Below are 23,122 nucleotides of genomic sequence, written 5' to 3'. Positions count from 1 at the left end.
TACTCCGCGCCACCACGGGCCATCAGCGCACATTCACAGCACTCCATGGAGACACAGATCCTGGGAGCCTCAAAAAAAATCGTCCTGCCTGAAAAACCCCAGCCCCAGCACGGTCTGCACCCAAACCTTGGCAATGAACATCACCTGGCAGACCGGCCAGGAACAAGAGAAAAAAACCCAGGTGAGAGAAAAACAAAAAAAAAATAACCCAGCTGTTCTTTTATTCTAATTTTAAAAATTAGTTGAAAAAACTTACCAGCAAAAAACAAACACACAAGGTTAGAACCACTCAACACAAACACTCTCACAGGCACAGGCAGACACAGACTGACTCAGTCAGACAAAAGCAGTCAAACACACAAGCCAAAAAAAGTTCTTCATTTCATGAGAGGAAATGAAATCTTGCAATTTCAATGAGAATACATTCTGCAAGCTTCGGTCCATTTCCCTCCACTTCATGTCAGCCCATTCGCTTCTACTGCTTTCATTTGGGTCCAGAATCTTCTTTTTTTTTCTTTGAAATTCATTTCTTCAACTTCTTCTCCTCTCTCTTCATTTCACTTTGTTCCATGATTTCAGGATTTCAATGTAAATAATTTTGGCAAGTTTTGCTCCTTTTCATTGATCCTCACTTCATCTCCATATATTTGGTCGTAGTCACTCCATTTCCAGATTTCTTTAGTTTTTTCAATTGCATTTCATTTGATCATACCTACTTTCCAGACTGTTTGTTACACTTTGTTCTCTGATTTCAAGGTTTCATTTCCTGTTATGTAAGGAAATTCTTCATTTCCTGAAAGGCAATAAAATCTTGTAATTTCAGTAAGGATCCATTCCACAAGCTTCGGTCCACTTCCCTGCACTTCATGTCATCCCATGCGCTTCTATTGTTTTCACTTCGGTTCAGAATTTTGTCTTCTTTTTTTTACCATTTCATTCCTTCAATTTCTTCTCCTGTCTCTTCCTTTCACTTTCTTCACAGATTTCAGGATTTCAATGTGTATAATTTTGGCAAGTTTCAGTCCTCTTCACTGGCCCTCATTTCATCTCAGTACATTTGGTTGTAGTCACTCTCTTTTCTGATGTAGTCACTCCGTTTCCTGATTTTCTTTTCTTTTTCCAATTGCATTTCATTCGATCATACCTACTTTCCAGACTGTTACACTTTGTTCCCTGATTTCAAGATTTCATTTCCTAATATGAAAATAAATTCTTCATTTCATGAAAAGAAATGAAATCTTGTCATTTCAGTGAGGATTCATTCCACAAGCTTCATTCCATTTCCCTGCACTTCATGTCATCCCATGCACTTCTGTCGTTTTCACTTCAGTTCAGAATTTTTCTTCTTTTCTTTACCATTTCATTTCTTCACCATTTCTTCAATTTCTTCTCCTGTCTCTTCGTTTCATATTCTTCCCTGATTCCAGCATTTTAGTAAGTATTATTTTGGTTTTAGTCTTCTTCAGTCTCCCATGCAGGAAAAATACATCGTATTTGGATTTCTAACATTTTGTCATTTCTCAAGAAATGTGAGGGCAGGGAGGATAAACAGAGTAAGAATTTAAGCATCAGTGATCTGTAATTATGCTGTATGAAGTCAAGTTAAACTGAGCTTTCCACAGAGCATGTGACAGATCCAGAGTTCAAGCTGATCTAGAATGAAGTGAAATTCTAGTCTTTGTTACGAAGATTTGTATAAGAGATATATTTAATTACCTTTCAGCTTTTACTCAGCAGCCATCACATCTATTTAACTTGTAACGTCTATGAAAAAGGAACTTTTACTTCATAAACACCTATGTCTTGAGTATGTGTGGTTTTTGCAGTCCTGATAACTGTTCATTCTATCTTTCCACAATCCCAAATTATTCTGTGAAATCTTCCATGAGACATCAGGCAAAAGGGAATGACAAATGCAATACTGCCCGCATTCTTAATGTAGAGTAAGGAAGAGCTTCCTGTAAATAATTCAAAACCTGCAGACATTTATCTGTCACCCTATTTGTTATTTTCATCCTTTGACTGTAGAAAAAAACCCCATCTCTAGCACTGGTTCCTCTTCCTTGATTTCTGCAAGAAATTATCCTGATAAAGCACTTGGAGAAAAAGGATACAAGCCTCTTCTAATGAAAAGGATTGGGAAGTACTGACATGGATTCTGCTCTCCCCTTTGCTTCTTAAACTAAGGGTGGTTTGTTTCAAAGTCCAAGTATTATTACGGCAGGATTTCATCAGTTCCATCCTCAGCCACCACAGAAGCTGCTATGGCAGCAGAAGAGAGTGACTCAGAGACAGTCAGTAAACTGAACACCTAATAAATGCCTGTCAGCTTAGCAGTAAGCCTCGCTACCTTTATTTCTCCTCAACAGAAAGCTGTAGCTAATAGAAAACTTTATGCTTATTTTTGAGTTTCTAAGACATTCTTAGAGGTTTGTAGCACATACCAAGGCCGTACACTGTTTATAAACAAGTCATTCTTGCTCCATTACCCTTTCTGCTCTGAGGTCAAAGAAGACTTTTTGTCATAAAAACATACAATGAAGATTGTCAGAGATAGCAGTATTCAAGCAGTGAAATACTGTTTTGCATCAAAGCTGGAGCAAATTAAAAGTCCAGAGGCCATACTAAGTCCTACAGTCAGATAAGTGCCTGTGGGATACCCTGATGACACCCATGGCTGGACATGAAGATAGTCACAAAAATAATCTTAAAAATGAACTGGTTGCTCTTTCAAATGCCATCATATCTTTTATCAGTCATAGCTTTTATGAGGAAATGAAGACTAAATTCACAGTCCTCAAACCAAGTTTAGACAGAAGAAGGTTTCATAAGGCAAGTGATGTTAACACAAAACCTTCTAATTTTGTCTAGCAGCAGCAGTCATTCAAGTTTCTGAATCCTCACATTCCAGAGGGTCAGATGCCACTACATAACACACAGCCACACCATGAGTATAAATTCTGACTTCATATCAACAACTTATTCAGATGATTTCATTAGTGCGTATTTTTTTCTCCTATTGCAACTCACAACTTAAAATTTTTTCCCTTCATGAATAACATGCCACAGGCATCATTGCCATAAACTATGAAAAAGAATTCTCCCAGGAGCCCAAGGCCATTTGAGGATTCCTGTTTAGAGCAATCCATCATTTCATAGGCAGATAGCCAGCCAGAAAGATTACACCTTTTTCTAGCTCACTGAAGCATTGCAATGACCAAAAAGTTAAATGAGACCTTGCCTGAGATTAAGAACTTCAAACTTCCTTCCCCTGCATTCAAGGCTTTCCCATTTCCCTGCTTTATTTCTTTCAAGCCAGTATCTTGATACTTGAAAGCAATCACCTTTCCATTTGAGGGTTGCCTACCTATAACCTTTTTGCACATTTGTGAACACGAAGACTTCTTGCTCCCAATAAATATTTTAGTGTGACGAGATGATCGAGTTTCTGTACAAGTGTCACACTACACCACCATCTCTTTCTTTATGCCTTTTCAGACACTTGGCACAAAAACACATCCGGAAGTAGCATCTACTTCTCTCACTGAAGGAACTGGTTAGTCATTTTACACATAGTCGATACCTTCTCATATGACAAAAAAGGATATTGGAGAACAGCTCAGATGGAAGAGCACCAAGCATGCACATGTACAAATTCATGCTTAACATAACCCTTGCCCTGCACTTAGTTTTGCAATCCAAGTCCTTTCTTGAGTTATTCCATTCTAGATCATAATTGAGATCGTGAAAGAGACTCCCAGTTGGATATGCCTTACCACAGGCTCAAATATATCAAGCAGCTGGACTAAGAGAGCATCAGAGAAATCATCTGACAAAAGCTGAAGTTTGCCTCAGACACCAGAGGCAACAGTACCTCCTCCCATCAAGATACCTTCAGGCTGTGAAGAGACCACTGACAATGTCTGCACACACAGAGACACAAGCCTAAAATGCTTCAGAATGGGCTGTAACCTGTGCACAAGTATCTCTTTGTTCTTCCTGGTATTCCACAGTTCAGTGCACTTCGGAAATGCACCACTGGCACTGCACCAGCCATGTTAAGAGAATATATCCCACACACTGATGTGCATGCATGCAGGCGTGAATCTATATTTATTTATTTAAATAGTTTAGTTAAAAATTATTTGAAGTGCTTGTACATAGAAGTAAGTATGAATTCCATATGAATTGTGTAACTAAAGCTTGAAACAATTTACTTACCAGGGAGTCACCCACCACTTTCCAAGTTCAGAGATTTGTCTTTGGAGTATTTCAAACTAGACAAGCAAAGTACCAGCATTAAAAAGGAAAGTGGCACATTTTGTCAGCCCTTGTATCTTTTCAAGCTACTTTATTCTGAAGGAACTAGAGAGAAACAGTAGGGCCCTACAGTCCTATGAATATCTCACAGTTCCTTGTTACTACCTTGTCTGCCAATATGCACAGTCCACTATAGCTCATTCCAAAGCAGAGCCCTTCTCATCTGAAAGCACATCTCAGAATTTTAAGTTTAGCAGTGACTCAAGAAAAACAATCCTTTTAAACAAATACAGCATTAACAATTGTTTCTATAAACATATGGGAGAAAAAGTGCTTTGGAGAACTCCCAACAACAGAAACAAGGTCACTGGAGTTTTAGCAGTCTTAGCTTATCTTAGCAATGTTGTGCCTCTGTCTGATGTGAGAGTCAGTAGAAGACAGTCAACAATTTTTATCTTTCATTTGAAAAAATAGCAGAGGGATTTCCCAAACACTCAATTCTGTTTGATGTAAGGAAAAGCAGGTTTTATTTGCAATGTCTGCAGTCAGGCTTCAGTGCCCTGGCAGAAGAGCCAGGTTAGTGTATTACCCAGGATGAAATTGTGACAACCTTTGATAGATAACTGGTGTACATAACAGGAATAGAAGAACCCCTCCCAGGTAAGAAAGTAGTAAGCGTGGCACATAGTGGAGTTTAAAAGCAGACCTAACTGATCCGTAACAGGTCCAGGTTCCCTCTGAAAAAGTGATGTCTATTAGGCTCTTGAGAATCAAACACCCATCTACCTAAATATCATCCACAGATCAAAGTAGTGAGAAAACCAGGTAAACTTTCCTTGTGCAAATGGGTAAGCATTAAATCTCAGGAGACATGAGCGACAAAATCTATACAACCTATACACAATCTATACAAGGCAAGGTGTAACTTTCTTACTCTGGGAGGCTGTATACAACAGACAATCATGATCTAAATTACAGTCTTCAGAATCATCATTTGAGACACAGAAAACACAGATCACAGGAAAGCACCCACACCATATACAACTCAAATCCAGAACAAGGCCCTAGAATCAGAATTACAGTATTTAAGCTATGACCAGAAAGATAAAGGGAATCCTACCTCACTTTGCAAGGTACTTAGTGACTTAGAGAAGGCAGAAATACAGAAAAAGTTCCCCTCCCCAATAAAAAGTACACAAACACTAAGCCCAGACTCACCTAAAAAAGAATTCGGAAAAATGCCATCAGCAAAACACAAGGCAAAGTCTGGGTCTTGTTAGTGCTTTAGCTTGTGGCACCACATTAAGAAGCACACAGATTTCCTTTGGATATCATTGGAAGTGTGATAAGACACAAGTCATTAATCAAGACTAAACACAGGACAAATCACAATTTGAAACAAATAGCAGAACAAGGTCTGAGCAAGTCCAAAAAATGTTGTGACCTGTCCTACCTAAAGGAGACAGAAAAACGCCTATATTTACAATAAGAGTATTTTTTATTTTAATTTTACTGTCTTCATCTCCTTCCATTCTCAAACAATAATGGAATAGGAAGATGCCAAATCCTTACCTGCTAGCAAGTAAGATGCAGAAACTAAAAGACAGATGTTAAGAACTTTACCAAAAAGGGCGTTTTGCTGCTGCAGTAACAGCCATTTTCCATCCTGGTTTGGGAGGCAATACAGACACTTTCATAATGAAACTCAAAGCACTTATACTACACTGGAGAAAGCACTATTTATTCTGAGACAGTCAGAAGTGATTAAGTCTATTAATAGAGCCAGTTATATACAGTAAGTACTTCCTGATGTAACTGTATGAGACATATGTCAGAAAACAAAATCTCCGAGGAAATTAACACTAATTTGAACAGAAAGGTAAGTTTATAATGACAGACAGTAAGAACCTGATTCATCTTCCTCACAATTCTCCTCAATGGATTTCACACAAAGAATGAATGTCACAGTAAGTTTCCACAGAAGTATGCAGATGACAACACAGAACTCACTGTTTTCAAGAGGTAGATACAAGGTTTAATAGGTGCAAAAATGTAGATCCCACTCAAGAGCATGGTCACACGGGATTCCATGTACAACGACATAATGAGATTGTTTCCACTATCCTGTTATCTTTTCAGCAAACTAATAGCAATGTTAGTCAAGATGATGACTTATGCTTTTACTTAAATGGAATAATCTTGCTGTAAAACTAATACAGGGCTTACACTTAAAAATAATGGTTTCACTGGTCAAGAAGGCATGATTCATCCACTCTGCCAGGTGGGAAGAGGCAATGAGCTACTACAGATATTACTTGTCTAGCCAGTTTTGAAACAGACTGTTGCTTGAGTAAAAATCCTTTACCAGAGAAATCCCGAGGGTTAAATCCACTGCCCACTGACATCAACTGACATAAATATTCCTCAGTTTCAAGTGACTGAGCCTCTAGTCATTTCAAAGAGCACTGTGGAATGTGGCAGCGGACAAGCCTTTCAAGGCATTTTCATCCTTATTGCTGCTAAAAATACTGTAGGAACTCAAACCTGTGCAAAGGTATTAGACTTTAGCCCATGCTGCAAAATGCATTAAAATACCTGTTCATAAAGAAGACTCAAATTCCATTGCATGCAAGTCAAATCTGATTAAACAGGTTGGGTAACAGCTGTTCAGGATTCTCCCAGTACGTTCAAACATTTGTAAGGCTACATGAGCAGCGTATCAGCAGCAGTGTTGATAAAAGACAGCAAAAGAGGCGTGTTTACACACACCCACACACGCCCCTCCCCCCCCACCCCAACCACACCTCCAATGCTTTCAAGTTCAGGATTCCTTGTGCAAGTAATAGAGTGAGTGGGTAAAACACACCCTACACTTCCTCAAAACAGTGGACTGATAGGACAGATCACAAACAGAAGGACAAGTACGTAACTTTGCTGAACTGAAGGCAACAGGGCCCAGACTGCACTTCAACTACTGTGTTCTCCAGTTTTCATGGCTACAGAGCTGGATAAATCAACTTTTCAGCAAGTGACAAATGGCTCCGCTGGAAAGGATTCACGCTCCTTACAAGCATCAAACTTATGCAAACCAGCTTGCTGCTTGCCTGCATTTGGAATTTCTGCTTGACTGCAATTCATGTGTCAAAATGAGCAGTTTTGTTTCCAAAGCTGCTTTTTCAGTAACAGATCAGAAACTGAGGACAGCTGCCAACCTTAAAGCTAACACACAAAATAGTTTTGGTCAAGCTGATCTGAAAGTAATTTTGACCTGAGACAGAAAACTTAGAAACTGACTGGATCCCATCACTTATAATGTATAATAAAAGGGCAACCGTAGTTACCAATTCCTATGATATTGTGGTTTTACCCCTTCATTTTCACACAACTGATCAATTTGCAAAAATTTCCACGGACAAGTGCACTGAACATTGCAGAAAATGCAAAAGAGAAAGCAATAAGGGCAGTGACATACATGTGGGTTTTTTATTTCTGTATGCAATGTAATGTTTAGGCACGTTGCTTGGGACGCCTTCTAGAATAAATCATTGGCCATTGTTTAGAATATCCTTTTGGCTTTAAATACTGGTCAGGAAAACAAATGATGTAAAAAATAAATGAATATAACTATTACAGAAACAAAAATGGTTTTGCGTCTAAAAGTGCAGGAGTATTTTAACCCTTTCACCAGACAATGTGGCAATATACAGTATATTGCTTCTGTTTGTTTGAGAAGGCTGTTGGAATTTTACACTGACATAGAAAATTATAAATTACACAGAATTAGTTTCCATAATCACTATATATATACACAAACCAGCTGTGAAAAAACTGGCTTAGAACATACAAATGAAAGCCTCACACAGATCAGTACAGTGAAATTAACAATTAACATGCTCTGCTGCCAAAATTTGTATTAAAAACACTATTTACTTTTAAAATGCATGTACTGTAATTACATTAGCAGCACGGGCATTTCTTTTACTTGACTTGTCTAAAAGGATTATAGCGTTTTAAATACGCAGATTGTTCTGAAATGTTCCATTGTATAATGCTTGGTATTAAACTAAATCTTGGTGAACTGTTTAGAAGGCAGGTGAACCACTTAAACACAACAAGCCATGTGCACTCCAAATATTCTAGTGTTTCACCTGGAAGGTATTGTTTCAAGCAAACTAGACTTAACAGAACATATGGCTTTACAGTAACATCAATTTGTCAACTAAGCTGTTGCAATAAATACTTAAATCTCTACCAATAGACTTACATTTTTTGATCTGTTTTGAACAATACAGAAAACAATTACCAATTAAAAAACCTGTTGTAAAATGTTGAACACCAAAAAATTCTTATTTAAATCACTTTTGTAAGCTAAAACAACCAAAATAACATTTATAGGGCATTTCAGTTTCAGAAAAAACATGAATTTTCTTTTTCTTTTTTACAAGGTGAAAAATGTAAGAAAACTGCTAAATACTTTGGTCACACTAATCGTCAAATAGTTATGTCTCAAATACATTAGATTTTTGTATTCACTTTTTTATAAAACTATTCTTACAGCCATTTTAACTATAGTAACACTACTGTCATCATTACATGGGTAGCAGGATCTTATTTCACAGGCCCCCATTATTTAGAACAATACAATATAAACATACGCAAAAATTATTGGTATTTCTCAATGTGCAATATTTTTACACTTATGAATTTCTGTACAATGTCTTAAAATCTAGAATATAAATGTTGCTGGTCCTGATTCCTTGCGAAATTAGTGCAGCAGTGACTGGCTTGAACAGGGTCTAGATGATATCCTCAAGAAACACTCAAACACCTGGACATCAGTTCTTTCTCTTCAGCCAAGGTAGTAGACATCACATATCATACAGGGCCATTAACAGCTGCCTCTCCTAAATGGGTGTGTTGATCAGTCCTAAGAGGCCAAAAAAACCAAATGTAAGTATACAGGAAAGATTCAAAGCTAATTCAGGTAGGTGCAATAAAAACCAAACCAAAAACCAACAGCCCCAGATCCTGCATAGCACAACCTGTGAACTGAAGGAAGGAAACATGCTAAGAACATGCTCATCCCAATTATCTTCTGCAGTCCAGCATTTCTGGAGTCCTTGTTTCCTAATTAAGCGTAGCACTCAATTAACTGAGCACACCACTGAAGAATGCGTGATCTTCATTAACTAAGTGATCTCTAGAGATGTGGTGTGTCAGAGAATTAGTAATAAAAAGCACGTTTCTGATACTTATCCAAATCTTATTCTGTGAGGCAAAATGTGATACTGGGAGTATTTAAGGCTGCACTGGAAAGCCAGCAGCTAAGACACAACAGGAAAAACAACAGCGTCTTAAAAGACTGCTTTAGTTACTAATCTAATCTACAAACAGCCTTTCACAAACACTTCGAATGTCAGTCCATTGGGATGAAACATTCATGAAGTATGGAGGAAAATGGAGAGCAAACCTTCAAGAGTGAAAACAGTAACGGTATATACATTTCTAGATGGAGTTTAGTATAAACATGGGCTTAATTGCTCTAGACTAGCATGAAGAGATCAAACCAATGCATAAGGACATTAAAAATATGCAAGCAATAGAGGCAAAAAAATCTCAACTTCCATTCAGTGCAAGTCCATGGAATACATCTGAAGATTCTCTAAAAGAATGCAAATACTGCTTGAAACTACAGATGAGGAAAGTTACCTGTAACTCCTGTTCTCTGATGGTGGACATCACAGAGAAGCCACTCTGGGGTCCGTGCTCTACATGCACATGACCAGCAGGAGCCCCCTAGCTAAGTCTTTGGCTGCTAAGCTCTAAAAACACTTTTTAAAAAACATACGTAAACATTAGAGAAAAGACAGACAGCACTAGACAAAAGCAAACATTTTTTAGAGAAACCTGGAAGATAAGAAACAAATGCTGCATGGACAGGAAGTGTGACAGTCTGCACAACCGTCACTCACTTATTAACCAGAAAAAAGTCCATGACATAACAGGGCTCCTAGCAGAGATTACTCCTGCTAGCCACCAGCCAGAGACCAACCTAGGGGACTCCTTCCACTAGTCATACATACATGGAGCCCCAAAAGCACCATTATGTTTATCTTGGTATTTATCCTGTACTTATGAGGATCTACTGTGACAGCCACCTTTAGAGAAAGTCCTGAGATTTGCTGAAGCCAGCAGGATTCAACGAAAGGAGTTCCTTGGTATTTCCCACAACTCAGAAGCAATCTAGCAAACTGCTAGCTCTGACAGCCCTCTATTGGTTCAGACAAGCATCTTTACTCAAAAGGTAATCACCTAGTACCCAAGGACTTCTTCCCGACAATTTAATGCTTATGAGCATCAAAAAAATATTGTCATCTAGATAAAGACAGTATCTCTAGGAGAGGCTGTGAAAGAGTTTTTGGGTTTCCCACTTTAAGTATTTTCTGATTAGAATCCCCTTCTTGATCAAATTTGAGATTTATGCAGAGAAGAAAGTTAAAAGAAAGGAGCTGATTAAAATTTGTGAAACATGCTTACATCTTTTTAGTCTACATACAGTATAATCAGAACATGCAGTAGAGTTCTGTGCATCAATCCACTATTCTAACTTGGTAACACTATCACAAAACAGAATGGCGATATTTACAACTCTCTGCAAAAAAAATAGATTTTTGATGACTCAAGAGTCTTAGAATCAACAGAAAACTCAACTTGTAAGAATTCAATAAAATAAACACAAGCACATTTTTAGATCAAACTAAACTCAATCTCTTTAGATCAAACCTATTACAAAAGCACACAGCCTGCTATTTAGAGAATTGAAAGCATCCTTGAATGCAGTTACCTCTGTTCTGGATTGCTGTTAGTACGCTGAAGACCTGAAGGGACCTCTTCTGCAACCTCTGTATTCTCTTCTACTACATATTTACAAGAAGGATCCTGCGAGGTAGTCAATTTTCCTTCCTCACTTAAAAAACAAAAGAAAACAAAGGCAAAAAGTTATTTAATGTATTTAACTTTTAAATTTATTTATAGGGAATTTCAGGCAACAGAAGAAAACTGAGACAGGTCCATATTTCACATGCAAATGGATTTTAAGTTATGATTGCAACATGAAGATCAAGCACATGGCTCTAGACTTTACAAACACCTAATGATGCGCTGGTGTTTACATCCATTAAAACTTTACTGGATAAAAGGGCAGGAAACACAGTGATTGCAAATAAGATCAGAAAGGAAAAAAGGAATGTATGTGATGCCTGAAGTGATAACAATCACAGCCACAATCCTTTACTATACATACCGATAGGATTTCAACACTCTGAAGCCAGAAGTATGCAAAAATGGAAGAAAGTATAAAAGAAATTCAAGATTCCCTCAGAAACTGGCATTAATAAAGTCTGTCCATGAAACATATCAGCAAAATCATTAACTCATCACTATCTTGCATAATAAACTCCCTAGTAACTCCACAGTGAATACTATGTATGGTTTATGGAGTACAAAGACTGCAGCTACTTCACAAACTTCCTCTTGTAGACAAAAATCAAACAAAGTTCAGTGAAAAAGCTGTACACTCACACTATATAAGACAGTACATGTAACCAGGCAGCCTCAAAAGTCATTAGCAAACAAATCTTCTGGTTTGCCTCCAAACCCAAACTTTTCTGCCTCTCTATTCCACCCTCTTCCACCTCAGTCACACCATTATCAGTGCACTAAAATACAAATTTGAGCGTATATACCTGCAAGAGATAGTTATAAAGTAGCTCTGAAGTAGACAAACATCAATCTTATATACCTCTGTGGCAACAAATCTATTTATTCAAGAAGTGCCAATCTCCTCTGCTGGTTTTCTTCCTATTCTCACAGTTCTCCTTTCCATGGATCCTTTAAATTTCAATGAATCCTTCTCTTTTCTCCTTCTATCCTGCAGAGCCTGCAAAAATACTGTCTTTTGCATTGCAATCTCTCATCAAGTTTTCCCCATCTAATCTCCCCATCTCATTTGCGTTGATAGTCTTTGCATTCCTTCCAAATAAAATATTTGTCACCATCACCATCAGAAGTGGTGTCCTTGGTTTATTTATTTTTTTTAAAGAGGCAGTCTCTGCTAGCATTCTTCCTTCTTATTCTCCACTCTGAACTAAGTTCAGAAATCACGTTTTTGTCCTTTGTAGCTTTCCACAAATTAACTACTGTGCTTATAAATCGCCTCAATGCTGACTTCCACACCATCAATTTTTCTATTGACAGAAACCTAGATAAAGCTGATGTCTGGAAGCATCCACTTTGAAAGGCAAACAGGTCAGAGTAGGACTTCCTCTCACTACTCTAACTGTCCCTTAATTTGGACCTTTTCCCAACAAGCTGGTTTTAAAAATGCCACTTGAGCATTGACTCATTATGAAGTTGCACATCTCTATCAGAGCAGAACAGTCTCTACACTTAAGACCTCATCTTTGAGCCCCCTTGTATGTTTCTTCAACATTTCCCTTCCAAATCAAGATCCCAGAGTCCCTATGACTAGAAGTTTTCAACATACAATTGGACAGAGTGCCAGGTAATCTCATCTGGGCTCTATTTCCCATAAAAGATTGGATCAGATAAACTTTCAGTGTCCCTTCTGACTAGGGCAATTCTATAATATTGCCTTCCTTTGCACCTCTATGTCCTTTTAAGTACAGTTCCAGCAGGTAATTCCATGAAGGTAGGCAGGAACTGTCACCAGATTCTGCCTCCTCATGTTAGCTCTTGCACCAGTATGACAAGTCACACAACTTGGAAGTGCATGTGAGCTAAACTAGTTTAAGGAGAAGTTTAAAGACACCATGGATAACTAAATCAAATTTGTAAACATCTAAGAGTGAAGACCATGTAAAAGCATTGTGCAAAAGACCGAACAAACTGCAGAGCAGACACATCATTTGCTAAATCAACAATGCTCTATGGATGGCTTCATGTCATATCAATCTGCACAGAGTCCCAACACTTCTCTAAACTGCTTTGGTTCATTCCTCTATCAAAGCCATTTGATTTAGAAGCACTGTGCAGTCCCAAATTTTCCCTCCTCTGTGCTGAAAAACCATCAGAAGTTAAGTCACTCAGATAATCAAAAGGATGGAAGCAAGAGTGACAGAAAGCTGTTTGGTTTTCAAGGTCTGTGCATTTTGGATGGCTCAGGAGTTATCTCCTACCACTAACAGGATGAAGTCAAACTAATTTAAACAACAGGCAATTAGGTAAGGACTAACACTGGAAAAGTTTCTTATACTGAAATCAGGGTTGTTTTTTTTAAGCAATTTTCAAGACATACCAACAATTTCTTTTCAATATTTAAAGCTAGAATAGGGACAGATACTAGGAAGTTATTCTAAAAGAATGAGAAGAGGGTTGCATGTCAAAATGCTCTAGCAGCATGTTCCAATTTGTAAACATCAGGGTGGAGGCAGGACACACCAGCTTCAAAGAAGGCAAAATTTTTGCAGGTCAGACTGTTTGCAGCCTTTGTTTCCCTACAAAAATATTTGATACTAAATAAAAAACACATGATCATTAAATCTGAGATCACAGTATCTTAGTAGATGGGATGGAGTAGACAACACTGAAATGTGCTTTATTCTCATAAAAGGATCACAATACATATAATACAGAATTTGACCATATTGTAAGACACTTATTCCTGAATCTTTGTATCAGAAAATAGCAAAATAAAGAAGTTGTTCTTCCAGTTATTCTAGAATTCCATGTGCCACCTGTAGTCCAGAATAGATTTAACACCATCATGCATACCACCAACAGTGATCACCCCAAGTGTCTGATGAGCTACGCTCAAGAGCAGTGCCTGGCTGGCCTTCAGCTTGTGTCTTCCATCCTCCTGGATGAGAACAATGAAATTCCAATCCAACTCTAAGAATTCTGTGCAAAATTTTAAAAGCTTAGTTTTGATGAGCAATGTTAAAAAATCGTACATGAAAAATGCACAATAACGCGCATCAGGGACAGAAGCTGCGTCAAGTATTCCACTGAAACTAAGGCTTGATAAGGCATGTTACAGTAACTAACTAGAAGAAAAAATTCAAAACAATTACTTTGAAAGGTCTCTAGTTAAAGCCTCAGGAATTATCACTTAAAAAGAACTCTCTGATGACACAGCATTCCATCAACCATTCCATCATTTTATTTACAAGGTGGGAAGACAATAGATAGGCATTCTCACCTTTTGAAAACAGCAGTTTCAGTTTTAGCATCTACAGTGAGGCTCAGTGTCTCCTTCATGCTGCCATTCATGACTGTCTCAGTCACCTTGTCTGCATTTTCCACATCATCCTCTCCATCTGAGCTGGCCTCCATAGCAACACTTCCTGGGGCTACAAGTAGAAATAGAAGCAATTTAGTACATGGCTGGCTACATTTCTATTTCATGTGCAAGCACATAAGCCAATATAACAAGAACAGTATTTCTGCAGTTTTGCATACTTCTTGAATTCTTCCTTACAGAGAATGCCACCTTTCTGCAAGTGCCACGTATAGAGAGAGCATGAGCATTACTCACAGATAGCTTAAGAAAAAGGCACAGTCTGTAACTTTTTTTTTCATTTTGACTGACAATGGTTACTGCAACAGTTTTGCCTAAACAAGGCCTTAGTAGGATTACAGTGATGAATTATTTTTCTGTACAGTCAAATTCATGACAAGTCTACACAGTACAAATTTGACACTAAGTTTCCAAGTACTGACAAACCTCTGGGATGTCCAGTCTGCCTGGACTTCTCACCTGCACTTCTTGCTCTCTCTGGTAATAACATACAAAAAATGCTCATTAAAATACTTTCATCCTTTTAATCAGTTCATGCACGTAGAACAAACAATTAGCGCGTGCATAGTGAAGGTGGCTTAGAAAGGCATGAGCAGGAAGGAGAAGTTTGAACACATTGAGGCTACTGGCCTATTGCCACATAGGACAAGACAGGAACCTACCATTCTTTATGGGCATCAGCTCAGCTAAATGCTGACACAGGTGAGAGGATTCTCTAACAGAACACACTTTGTTTCTTTGTAATGCTTTGCTGTTCATGATCTGCAGACTTCTTAGAGGCAATAGTAACACTGGCTCTTGTTTTAAATGGGAAACTAACTAAAATAGTTTAGAAATTCTTTGACCAGTCACTTTTCTTACCTGGTAGAACAGCAGCAGAGCCAGAGAAGAGTCTCTGGAAAATTAAAACTTTAAGGTTCATGGAGATTTTTCTTATGTACGACTCCTACAATCAAGCCATTTGCATTTGTGAATGCAGTTTACTTACTCTCTAGCTGTGTTGTAAGAGTAGTTGCATTTGCACTCAAGGGATCACCTGGATCTGTGTTTGTTTCCATTTCCACAGGAGAATTACTTCTTAAGGAGTCTTTTGAGCTTCAAGTAGAATAAAAGAACTTTAGAAACATTTCTGAATAGCAAAATGAAGTGTTCTTAAAACAGTATTAGTTCTCTACGAAAGCTATAAGGCCTGGAACTATACTGAAACTGAATTACAGGAAGTCTGTTTCTGAGAGTCCTGGAAAGACATGTTAAATAGACATTTAGTAATGCAAAATGCACCAGAACAGAGCTGAGGATGTTTGATGGTCATTTTATTTTCACTTGTTTGATTTTGTTACACTACAAGTAGTGGTGGACATGTCCCTGGTAAGTAAGGCCTACAGGTAATCACCAGCTCCTTGCAGTGTTTCCAAATATTTTTAACTAATTTTCTAAATGCATTTTTTGAACTGGATAGCTCTCTGTTGAGACTGCCAATGCAGTCATCAACCACTACAAATGTGATTTCACTACTTATATACTGTACAGCTACAAGTTTTTCATTCTAAAGGAACTCAGACAACAAGATTTGCCCACTTGAAAAAAGTCTCACCATTCACAGAATGTCTCTTCTATACAGTAATGTGGCAACTCCAAGTCTTCATTTTCTAGGCCCTTAATCTGATTATCAATTTACCTGCCTCAATCTTGAAACATCACTGTTGTATGTTTGAAAAAATAATACTTCTATATCTGAGCTGTTTTAATGCCCAGACAGAAAGTCAAAAGCCAAATGTATAAAAGGAATCTTCTAATATGAGAAGGAATCAGTTCTTAACCGCCAGTATTTGGAAACTCCAAATTTACATCTATTGATTAGGTACATACACGACTTCAGCTGAGTGTAGAGTTCAATCCAAAAAAAACCAGCAATATCTTGGATGTTCTCAAAATAGCGCAGAACTGCTTAACCTAGTTATCACAGCTGCATAACTATATGAAATTAAAAAAAAAAAAAAAGAAAGAAAATCCCCAACCTATTTGTTTTATAACATCCACAGAATAGCATTCACATCTTCAACTATTTTTGTAACCTTTACATTCAACAGTTCACTGAGTTCAGTCTACACTAAAAAATAAATAATAAAAAAATTACAGCCCAAATTTTGGTCAGAGACCAATATGAAAGGACCCAGATGCTCATAAAACCTCTTTAGAACAATGACACTAGTACCCACCCATCCTGGAAAGGGAGATCCTGCAAACACATGCCACTGGAACGCATGGGACTCTTCAGACACTTTACATACACCTTGTATTTCACAAGAACACCAGCAACACAGGCTTATGTAGAGATGGACACACCAAGAAAACCAAACTCACCGTGAATAACTGACATCCTTACCTCAAAGAGGATGTGAAGTCAGAAAAGGAAGCCCAGCCAGTTTCTTTAGCTGGCACAGGTGCTTCAGTACTCCACACAGCAGAGCCAACAGAATCCAGACTGGCACCATGTGCAGTCTCCATGGGTACATCGAAATTCGCTGACCAGTTAGGTGCTGAAAAACCATCATGAAGTTCATTAGGAACAAATTTCAATAAAGAACATGAGTGCACATATGCCTAACACACTGATTCTCTCTATGTACATTCCATAAAGAGAAGCAAAATTCATAACTAGACTTCAAACACATGCAGAAAAATCCTGTACATCAGGTTAAAAAATAAATGTATTCCCTAAAAGGAAAATTCTGCTAATAAGGCAGAATTTTAGGATCAGTATCTCAGAGTACTCTGCTAAAAAAAATGTATTTTATCTGAAGAACAAAACTAATAAAACATATTAGATCACAAGTACAATCCCACTTTATCCTTTAAATTAACCTCAACATTTGTTACCAGTTTTCAACTAATTTCTATAATAATGAAAATCTTAGGAGTTTTCATCCCTTTTTCAATTTCTTCAAATAATTTCTCATGCACTAACACCACTGCTAAGTTTCAGAAAAGTTTAAGGCTTTTTACAACTTATAATATTTATTGATATTTTAAATTTGGGAGCAACTGTGAATAGCATCTAATTTAGGATAGGTCAATTCAAAATACTTCACCTACCCAAGGGAAACATGTTTTTCATTAACACTTACATACAAAAAAACAGGCTGAAAAGGAAGCTCTGACTAGCAATTAGAAATTCCAACCCAGGCAGATATGGGAGGAGACCCACATGGATCAAAACTTGTTTGACACACAGATGCCAACGACACCAATCTGACAAAAGAAAAGAAAACCCTTAACTTTTCCTTCTATTTTAATTTAATTCCTTACAGTCTAGATAAACACAGGGTTTTTACCTACAGACATCGCCAGTTTAACAAAAGCCAGTTTAGTCTGACTTGAATGTGAAAACTTTTCAACCATCAGTTACGATTCCACATAAGAGTCTCCTGATGTTGCATTTTTCATTGACATTTGAAACCAGAACAATACAAGTTCACTTAGCTTCTGTAGGAAGTCTTTGAAAAGAGCATTGTTAGATGAAAAGCTGGACTGAAAGGCTTCCAGTAAAAATTCCATCTTTTGGGTTTGGAGATAAACACATTAGGTTTTTGTAGGCACTCAATATTTATAAATGAGTACATCTAATTCTCCCCTTTCTGATTATTCCTCCTTTTTTAATTCTTGAAGAGTTGAAACACGAATTTTAGAGAAAATAAGTAACCTAAGACATGTAAGGAATTCAAACTTCCCAATACGTGCATGCTCTGTGGCAAGTGAGAAAGACTACTTTAAGACAGTTGGAATAAAAGCAGTAAACAAGGAAGCTCCTACAAAATCAGACTGCTAGAGCTAACCATTACCTATAACCCAAAGCAGCAGGAAAAAAAGCTACATACGTTCACTTAAATCTACTTCCATTTTGTCCTCTGTACTGGTGTGGGATTCGAACAAGTCTTGTTTAGTTCCATCCTCTTCTTCAGAATCTGTACTTTCTTCACTGTCTGTACTGCCCGAACTTCAAATACAAAGACAGAGTTTACATTCTGTTTTTAGTATAACACTCTGGGCACAATGAAAGAGTGCAGAGTTTCAGGCTAAAGAGAATTACAAAATTTTTTCTGACAGATTATCTGAGGTATAATTTTTAGCTCTTAGTATTCCCCTCATTTCTCTCTCAAAAAAACAAAGTTTAAGATTTTTCACTTGAGCATACAGAGAGGCTTTCAGTAGATATCGAGGGAGGCTGCACAGCCCTGAGTTTCAGGGACTAGATGCTCCTTCCACTCAATGCATTTTCCTATGTTCACAGCCACACTGCTACTGTAGAGAAGAGAGCCAAGGTCTAACAGAGGTGTGGAGCTGGGCTGCCTTGTCCAAAGCAAGGACAGCTGGGCCAATTTAAAAGCAGAGGGAAGGAATACACGGCAGGGGAAAAAACCAAAACCAGCAAGCTATGAAAGCCAAAGTGCATCTTCTGCAAATCATGGCTGGAAAACAAAGCACTAGAGCCACATCTCCACTTATTTCTCCACAGAATGGAAATACCAGTTCTTCTGGACCATCTGTACTAACAGACAGACTGAACCAGAGGACAGGTGTGTTACTGCAGGCTCACGACACTGCTATTTGGATGAGAAACGCCCTTCTCACCTGGAACGCCTCTGAGACTCTGGTGTAAATGCAATATGTTTTTCTTCCCAAATGTCTTCTTCATCAGAGCCACCATCATCAAACTGCTGTATCCGCTCCTTACAGCATGCCTCAAACAAGGCTATATTGCCCTAAACACAGCAAAAGTATAAAATCCGTGTTACATTAATAAACATCTTAAAAATATATGACTATTCTGAAGAGAATCTTTAGCATTTCTCTAAAAGCAGCATCAAGCCAGAATGTCTTAATTTAAAGCTTGTCAAGCAAATATGCAGTGCTGTTTGTTTTACTTGGCTACTAACAAGCTGAGTGGACCAAAGAACACTCAGGAGCTTCCATCATGTTTAAGAATGGGATGCGGGAGTGACCCCAAAGAGCTTTCCAGATAACCAGAGCACGAAGTACTCCAGCTTTATTTTCTGTAGAGGTGGGTCATTCTAGCTCAATCAACAAATAGTATCGAGGTTCAGAGTCTCCATTCTTACTTTCTGGTCACTAGAATCTCACTGAAGATTTAAGTAACTTCTAATCATAAAACACAAGTGTGCAATATGCACAAATCAGATCTATGTCCAATCTTAAACCCAGCTATACAAATCAGACACAATTCTGCTTAATACTGGTCAAAAAGAACAATAATCGTGTCTTCCAATTAGCAAATCTCATGATATGGGAATAAGGTAGGGTAATTATTTTCCAATGATTTCCACATAAAAGGAGTAAATATAACCACTGCCAAAACTTTGAGGTCATGCTAAAGTTTAAAAGACAGTCATTTTTCTGATAATACTGGAACACATACTTACACTTTCATTTGTATTGAGGGTAAAGTTGATGTCCGAAACCCGATCAAAAGAAACACTACAAGAAAAAAAGAAATGTACTCAGTAAAACAACATTTTCTATTGTGACATGAAGACATTTAATTTCTCTTTGGTTTCTTATTTTCCAATAATCTAAAAACAGAAGATAAAAGACAAAGTAGTCTCCAACACAAAACAGTCAAAATCACACACCGAGGAGGCCTGGCATTCCTGTGATATTTCTAACTGTTAAATCTTTTAAATACAAACAGAGAACATTGCCATCTACAGTTAGGTGTAAAGATGCAAGAAGCCTAAACAAGCATAATTGAAACTATATACCCAAATCTCAAATACTGTATGGGAAAAAAGGATATGCCTAAAGGATGCCTAACCTGACTATGGTCTACCATGATACAGCTCAAAATCCTGCAAATATCTGCATTTGCAGTTCTTATATATTTTAACTGATTTCACCCTTCTATCAAATGACCTTTTCAACACGAAGGGACAAAATAAAAATAATATCAAATTCTGTTTCCTAACAAAAGAACCCCATAAAGTTTTTTTTGACCAATCACTGAAACATCTTCCCAAACATACCATTATCTAATAGGCTTGACACATCTTTACCTATCAGAAAAGTTAATATATTCTTTGTCTAGCCAGCAGTGCACTCAGCAGAACACATACTCCTCCTCCTCTAATATTCACTGCATTACAAAGTAAGGAAAAAGGTAAGTGGTCTAAGGGAACCCAAGCTGCAAGTGTGACTGTATTACTATGCAAGCCACCATCTGAATTATGGTACAATAGTACGCAGGTAACTTACAGTGTAATTGATTCTTGCACAGAAGGCATAACCTTAAACTAACTTCACCTACAGCTCAATTCAACTCGCGAGTACATCATCAGTGTACCTGTCACAAATCTTGAGACCTCTTTACATAAGTAGTCATCTTCTTTCTACCAAGATAACAGACTTCCAAAGGCATGAACTTAAAGGAACTCTTAACTCCTATCCTTGCCAAAATCCACTTGCTTCTAACAAAGTTAAGGAGTATCCTGTGTTACTTCCTCTACTATCCTATCTTCATCTCTAATCTCAGCAGGTTATGTGGTATAAAAAGGCAGCAATGCTTCTTGGATGGAAGATACAAGCTTTAGTCAGACACCACTTACTAAACATGTCTTACAGAAGAGCACTGAGATTATTATAAAAACCATCTTCGAGTAATGCTTTTTATTCCTTGCTGCATGTTCTGGCAACCCAATCCATGAAATCTTATAAAAACCATGATCAACTCTACTACTAGCAAGAACCCCCACTCTCCCCTTTTCCCTTTATTGCATCAGTTTATTTATGAAGAAAGATACCAGCTTTTGTGAGGGGTGTTTTCTATTGTGTGCTGGTTTTTGTTTAGTTTGGGTTTTTTTAACCTGACCAAGACTGTTCTCATTGCCTCATCTTTCACCCAAGACTCTTTGTAGAAGTAAATTTTAACTGCCTCGACCTTATAAACAAAGGCAGATTTACAATGCCCTTCATTACTCTCCCCTACAGAAAAGTATACTCAGAGTCATGTTATTACTGTCATCTCTTCCAGGAAAACTTAGAAGTAGAGCTATTCATCTGGTCATCAGCAGGGGAAAAAACCCACTTTGAGACAGAAAGAAAGTGAAAGTGACCCAAACAATGTCAGGTCAACAAAAAGCCATAGCTTTCAAAAAGCAGAGTTATAATTCAGTTTTTTATTCACAAGCACAGCATTCTCAACATTGGCACAACCAAGAGATTACAAAAAGAAGAGAAGCTGTTGCTTTCCTCTCTTCAGGGAGGCTTCTATCAATGCACACAGATAGGACAAAAAGACAGGAGTGATTGGCAACTGCTTCACATCAGTAAATGCTTGTACTTATCAGCAAAACCACAGCCAAAAACACAGGAAGAAAGAAAACTCACAAGACTATATGCAAATCCAGTGTAATGTTATACTCACTTGCCAATGTCATCTTGATCAGCAAACTTCTCATCGTTGAAGCCAAACTGGTCAATAAAATTGGACGTCATTTGTTGCATCTGATAATCAGAAAAGGCCTGGCAACCCCAGGACCAACGACAGTGATATAATAATTCTACTAATACTCTAAAATCTATTTGCCCATTTTGCTTCAAAGAAATAAAAGTCTATCTAAACTAAACATAAAAGGACAGGAAAAGGATTTGCCTTAACCTCTGAATTTTGAAAGGCAGCATCAACTACAACTCTATTTACATTTCCTGACTAGAACGCCAATCTAATAGCTTTCAATAAAAAAGTTAAATCTGTAGTTTAATCACATTAACCAGCACCTTTCCAAATGCACCCCAAAGAAACAGGGAAACACTATATATAAGAAAAAGCTGTCTTTGCTCAAAATAACATGAAGTTATAAATAGTAAGAACCAGAAAGGTAAACTATATATACATACTAAAGCACAGCTGCATATTTATGATGCAGGTATCACTAGCAATATCAGTCTAGGGCACACACCAGAAGCATCTATTAAATATCTAGAAGAATGAAACCACTGAACATTTTACATCTCAGTGCAGTGTCACTGACACAACTGTGCTGTTTTTTAAATAAAGATGCCAGTGTCAACTGCCAGCAGATGGGTATAAACACACTAAGGTACATGTGGGCATCATCTATCCATAACAATAGCTTTTGTCTCTAATTTCCCAGCACTATAATTAAATTATAAATTATTACACATCATCTAGGGACTTTTAATAATGTTATTTCCATATGTAAAGTCAGCCAATGCAAAGGTATTCTAGGAAATAGAGTAATAATAAAGCTGTCATGTCAACTCTCTTGGTTTCTTGCCCAGGTAGCTGAAGGGACACAGTATGGTGGTAAAGTTGAACAAAGTGAATATGGAAAGAAGACAAAAGAACAATCAAAAAACCCCAAGTTTAGATTAAGGCATTATGAAAACTGAAGGAAAAAGAAAATATATATATAAAAGGAGGAGGTATACAGCAAGACAAACTTGAAAGAAGCAGCACTGGACCATCTGCATTTCTCCAGATTAACTACCTGGAACTGCTGGGATTGC

General features: G+C 37.6%; 1 protein-coding gene across 3 annotated transcripts in view; it reads right to left on the bottom strand.

The window, feature by feature from the left end:
- Positions 1 to 7,729: 7,729 nt before the first annotated feature.
- Positions 7,730 to 23,122, bottom strand: part of PPP6R3 (protein phosphatase 6 regulatory subunit 3) — a 50,671-nt gene continuing 35,278 nt past the window's right edge. For 2 of the 3 annotated variants that reach the window (XM_082283033.1, XM_082283034.1), the window contains 9 exons: positions 22,017 to 22,114; positions 20,020 to 20,074; positions 19,211 to 19,341; positions 18,457 to 18,575; positions 16,965 to 17,118; positions 15,567 to 15,673; positions 14,480 to 14,630; positions 11,105 to 11,227; positions 7,730 to 9,187 (listed from right to left, as the gene is read on the bottom strand). In XM_082283033.1, coding sequence (XP_082139159.1) covers positions 9,136 to 9,187; positions 11,105 to 11,227; positions 14,480 to 14,630; positions 15,567 to 15,673; positions 16,965 to 17,118; positions 18,457 to 18,575; positions 19,211 to 19,341; positions 20,020 to 20,074; positions 22,017 to 22,114 — 990 coding nt within the window. In that variant the 3' untranslated portion in view covers positions 7,730 to 9,135. The remainder of the gene's footprint in view (positions 9,188 to 11,104; positions 11,228 to 14,479; positions 14,631 to 15,566; positions 15,674 to 16,964; positions 17,119 to 18,456; positions 18,576 to 19,210; positions 19,342 to 20,019; positions 20,075 to 22,016; positions 22,115 to 23,122) is intronic. The other variant, XM_082283035.1, reaches the window with a different exon arrangement.

Source organism: Coloeus monedula (genome assembly GCF_965178545.1).
Source record: "Coloeus monedula genome assembly, chromosome: 6".
Classification (NCBI taxonomy): domain Eukaryota; kingdom Metazoa; phylum Chordata; class Aves; order Passeriformes; family Corvidae; genus Coloeus; species Coloeus monedula.
Note: the sequence above shows the minus strand (reverse complement) of the source record. Positions and strands in the feature narration are given on the sequence as shown.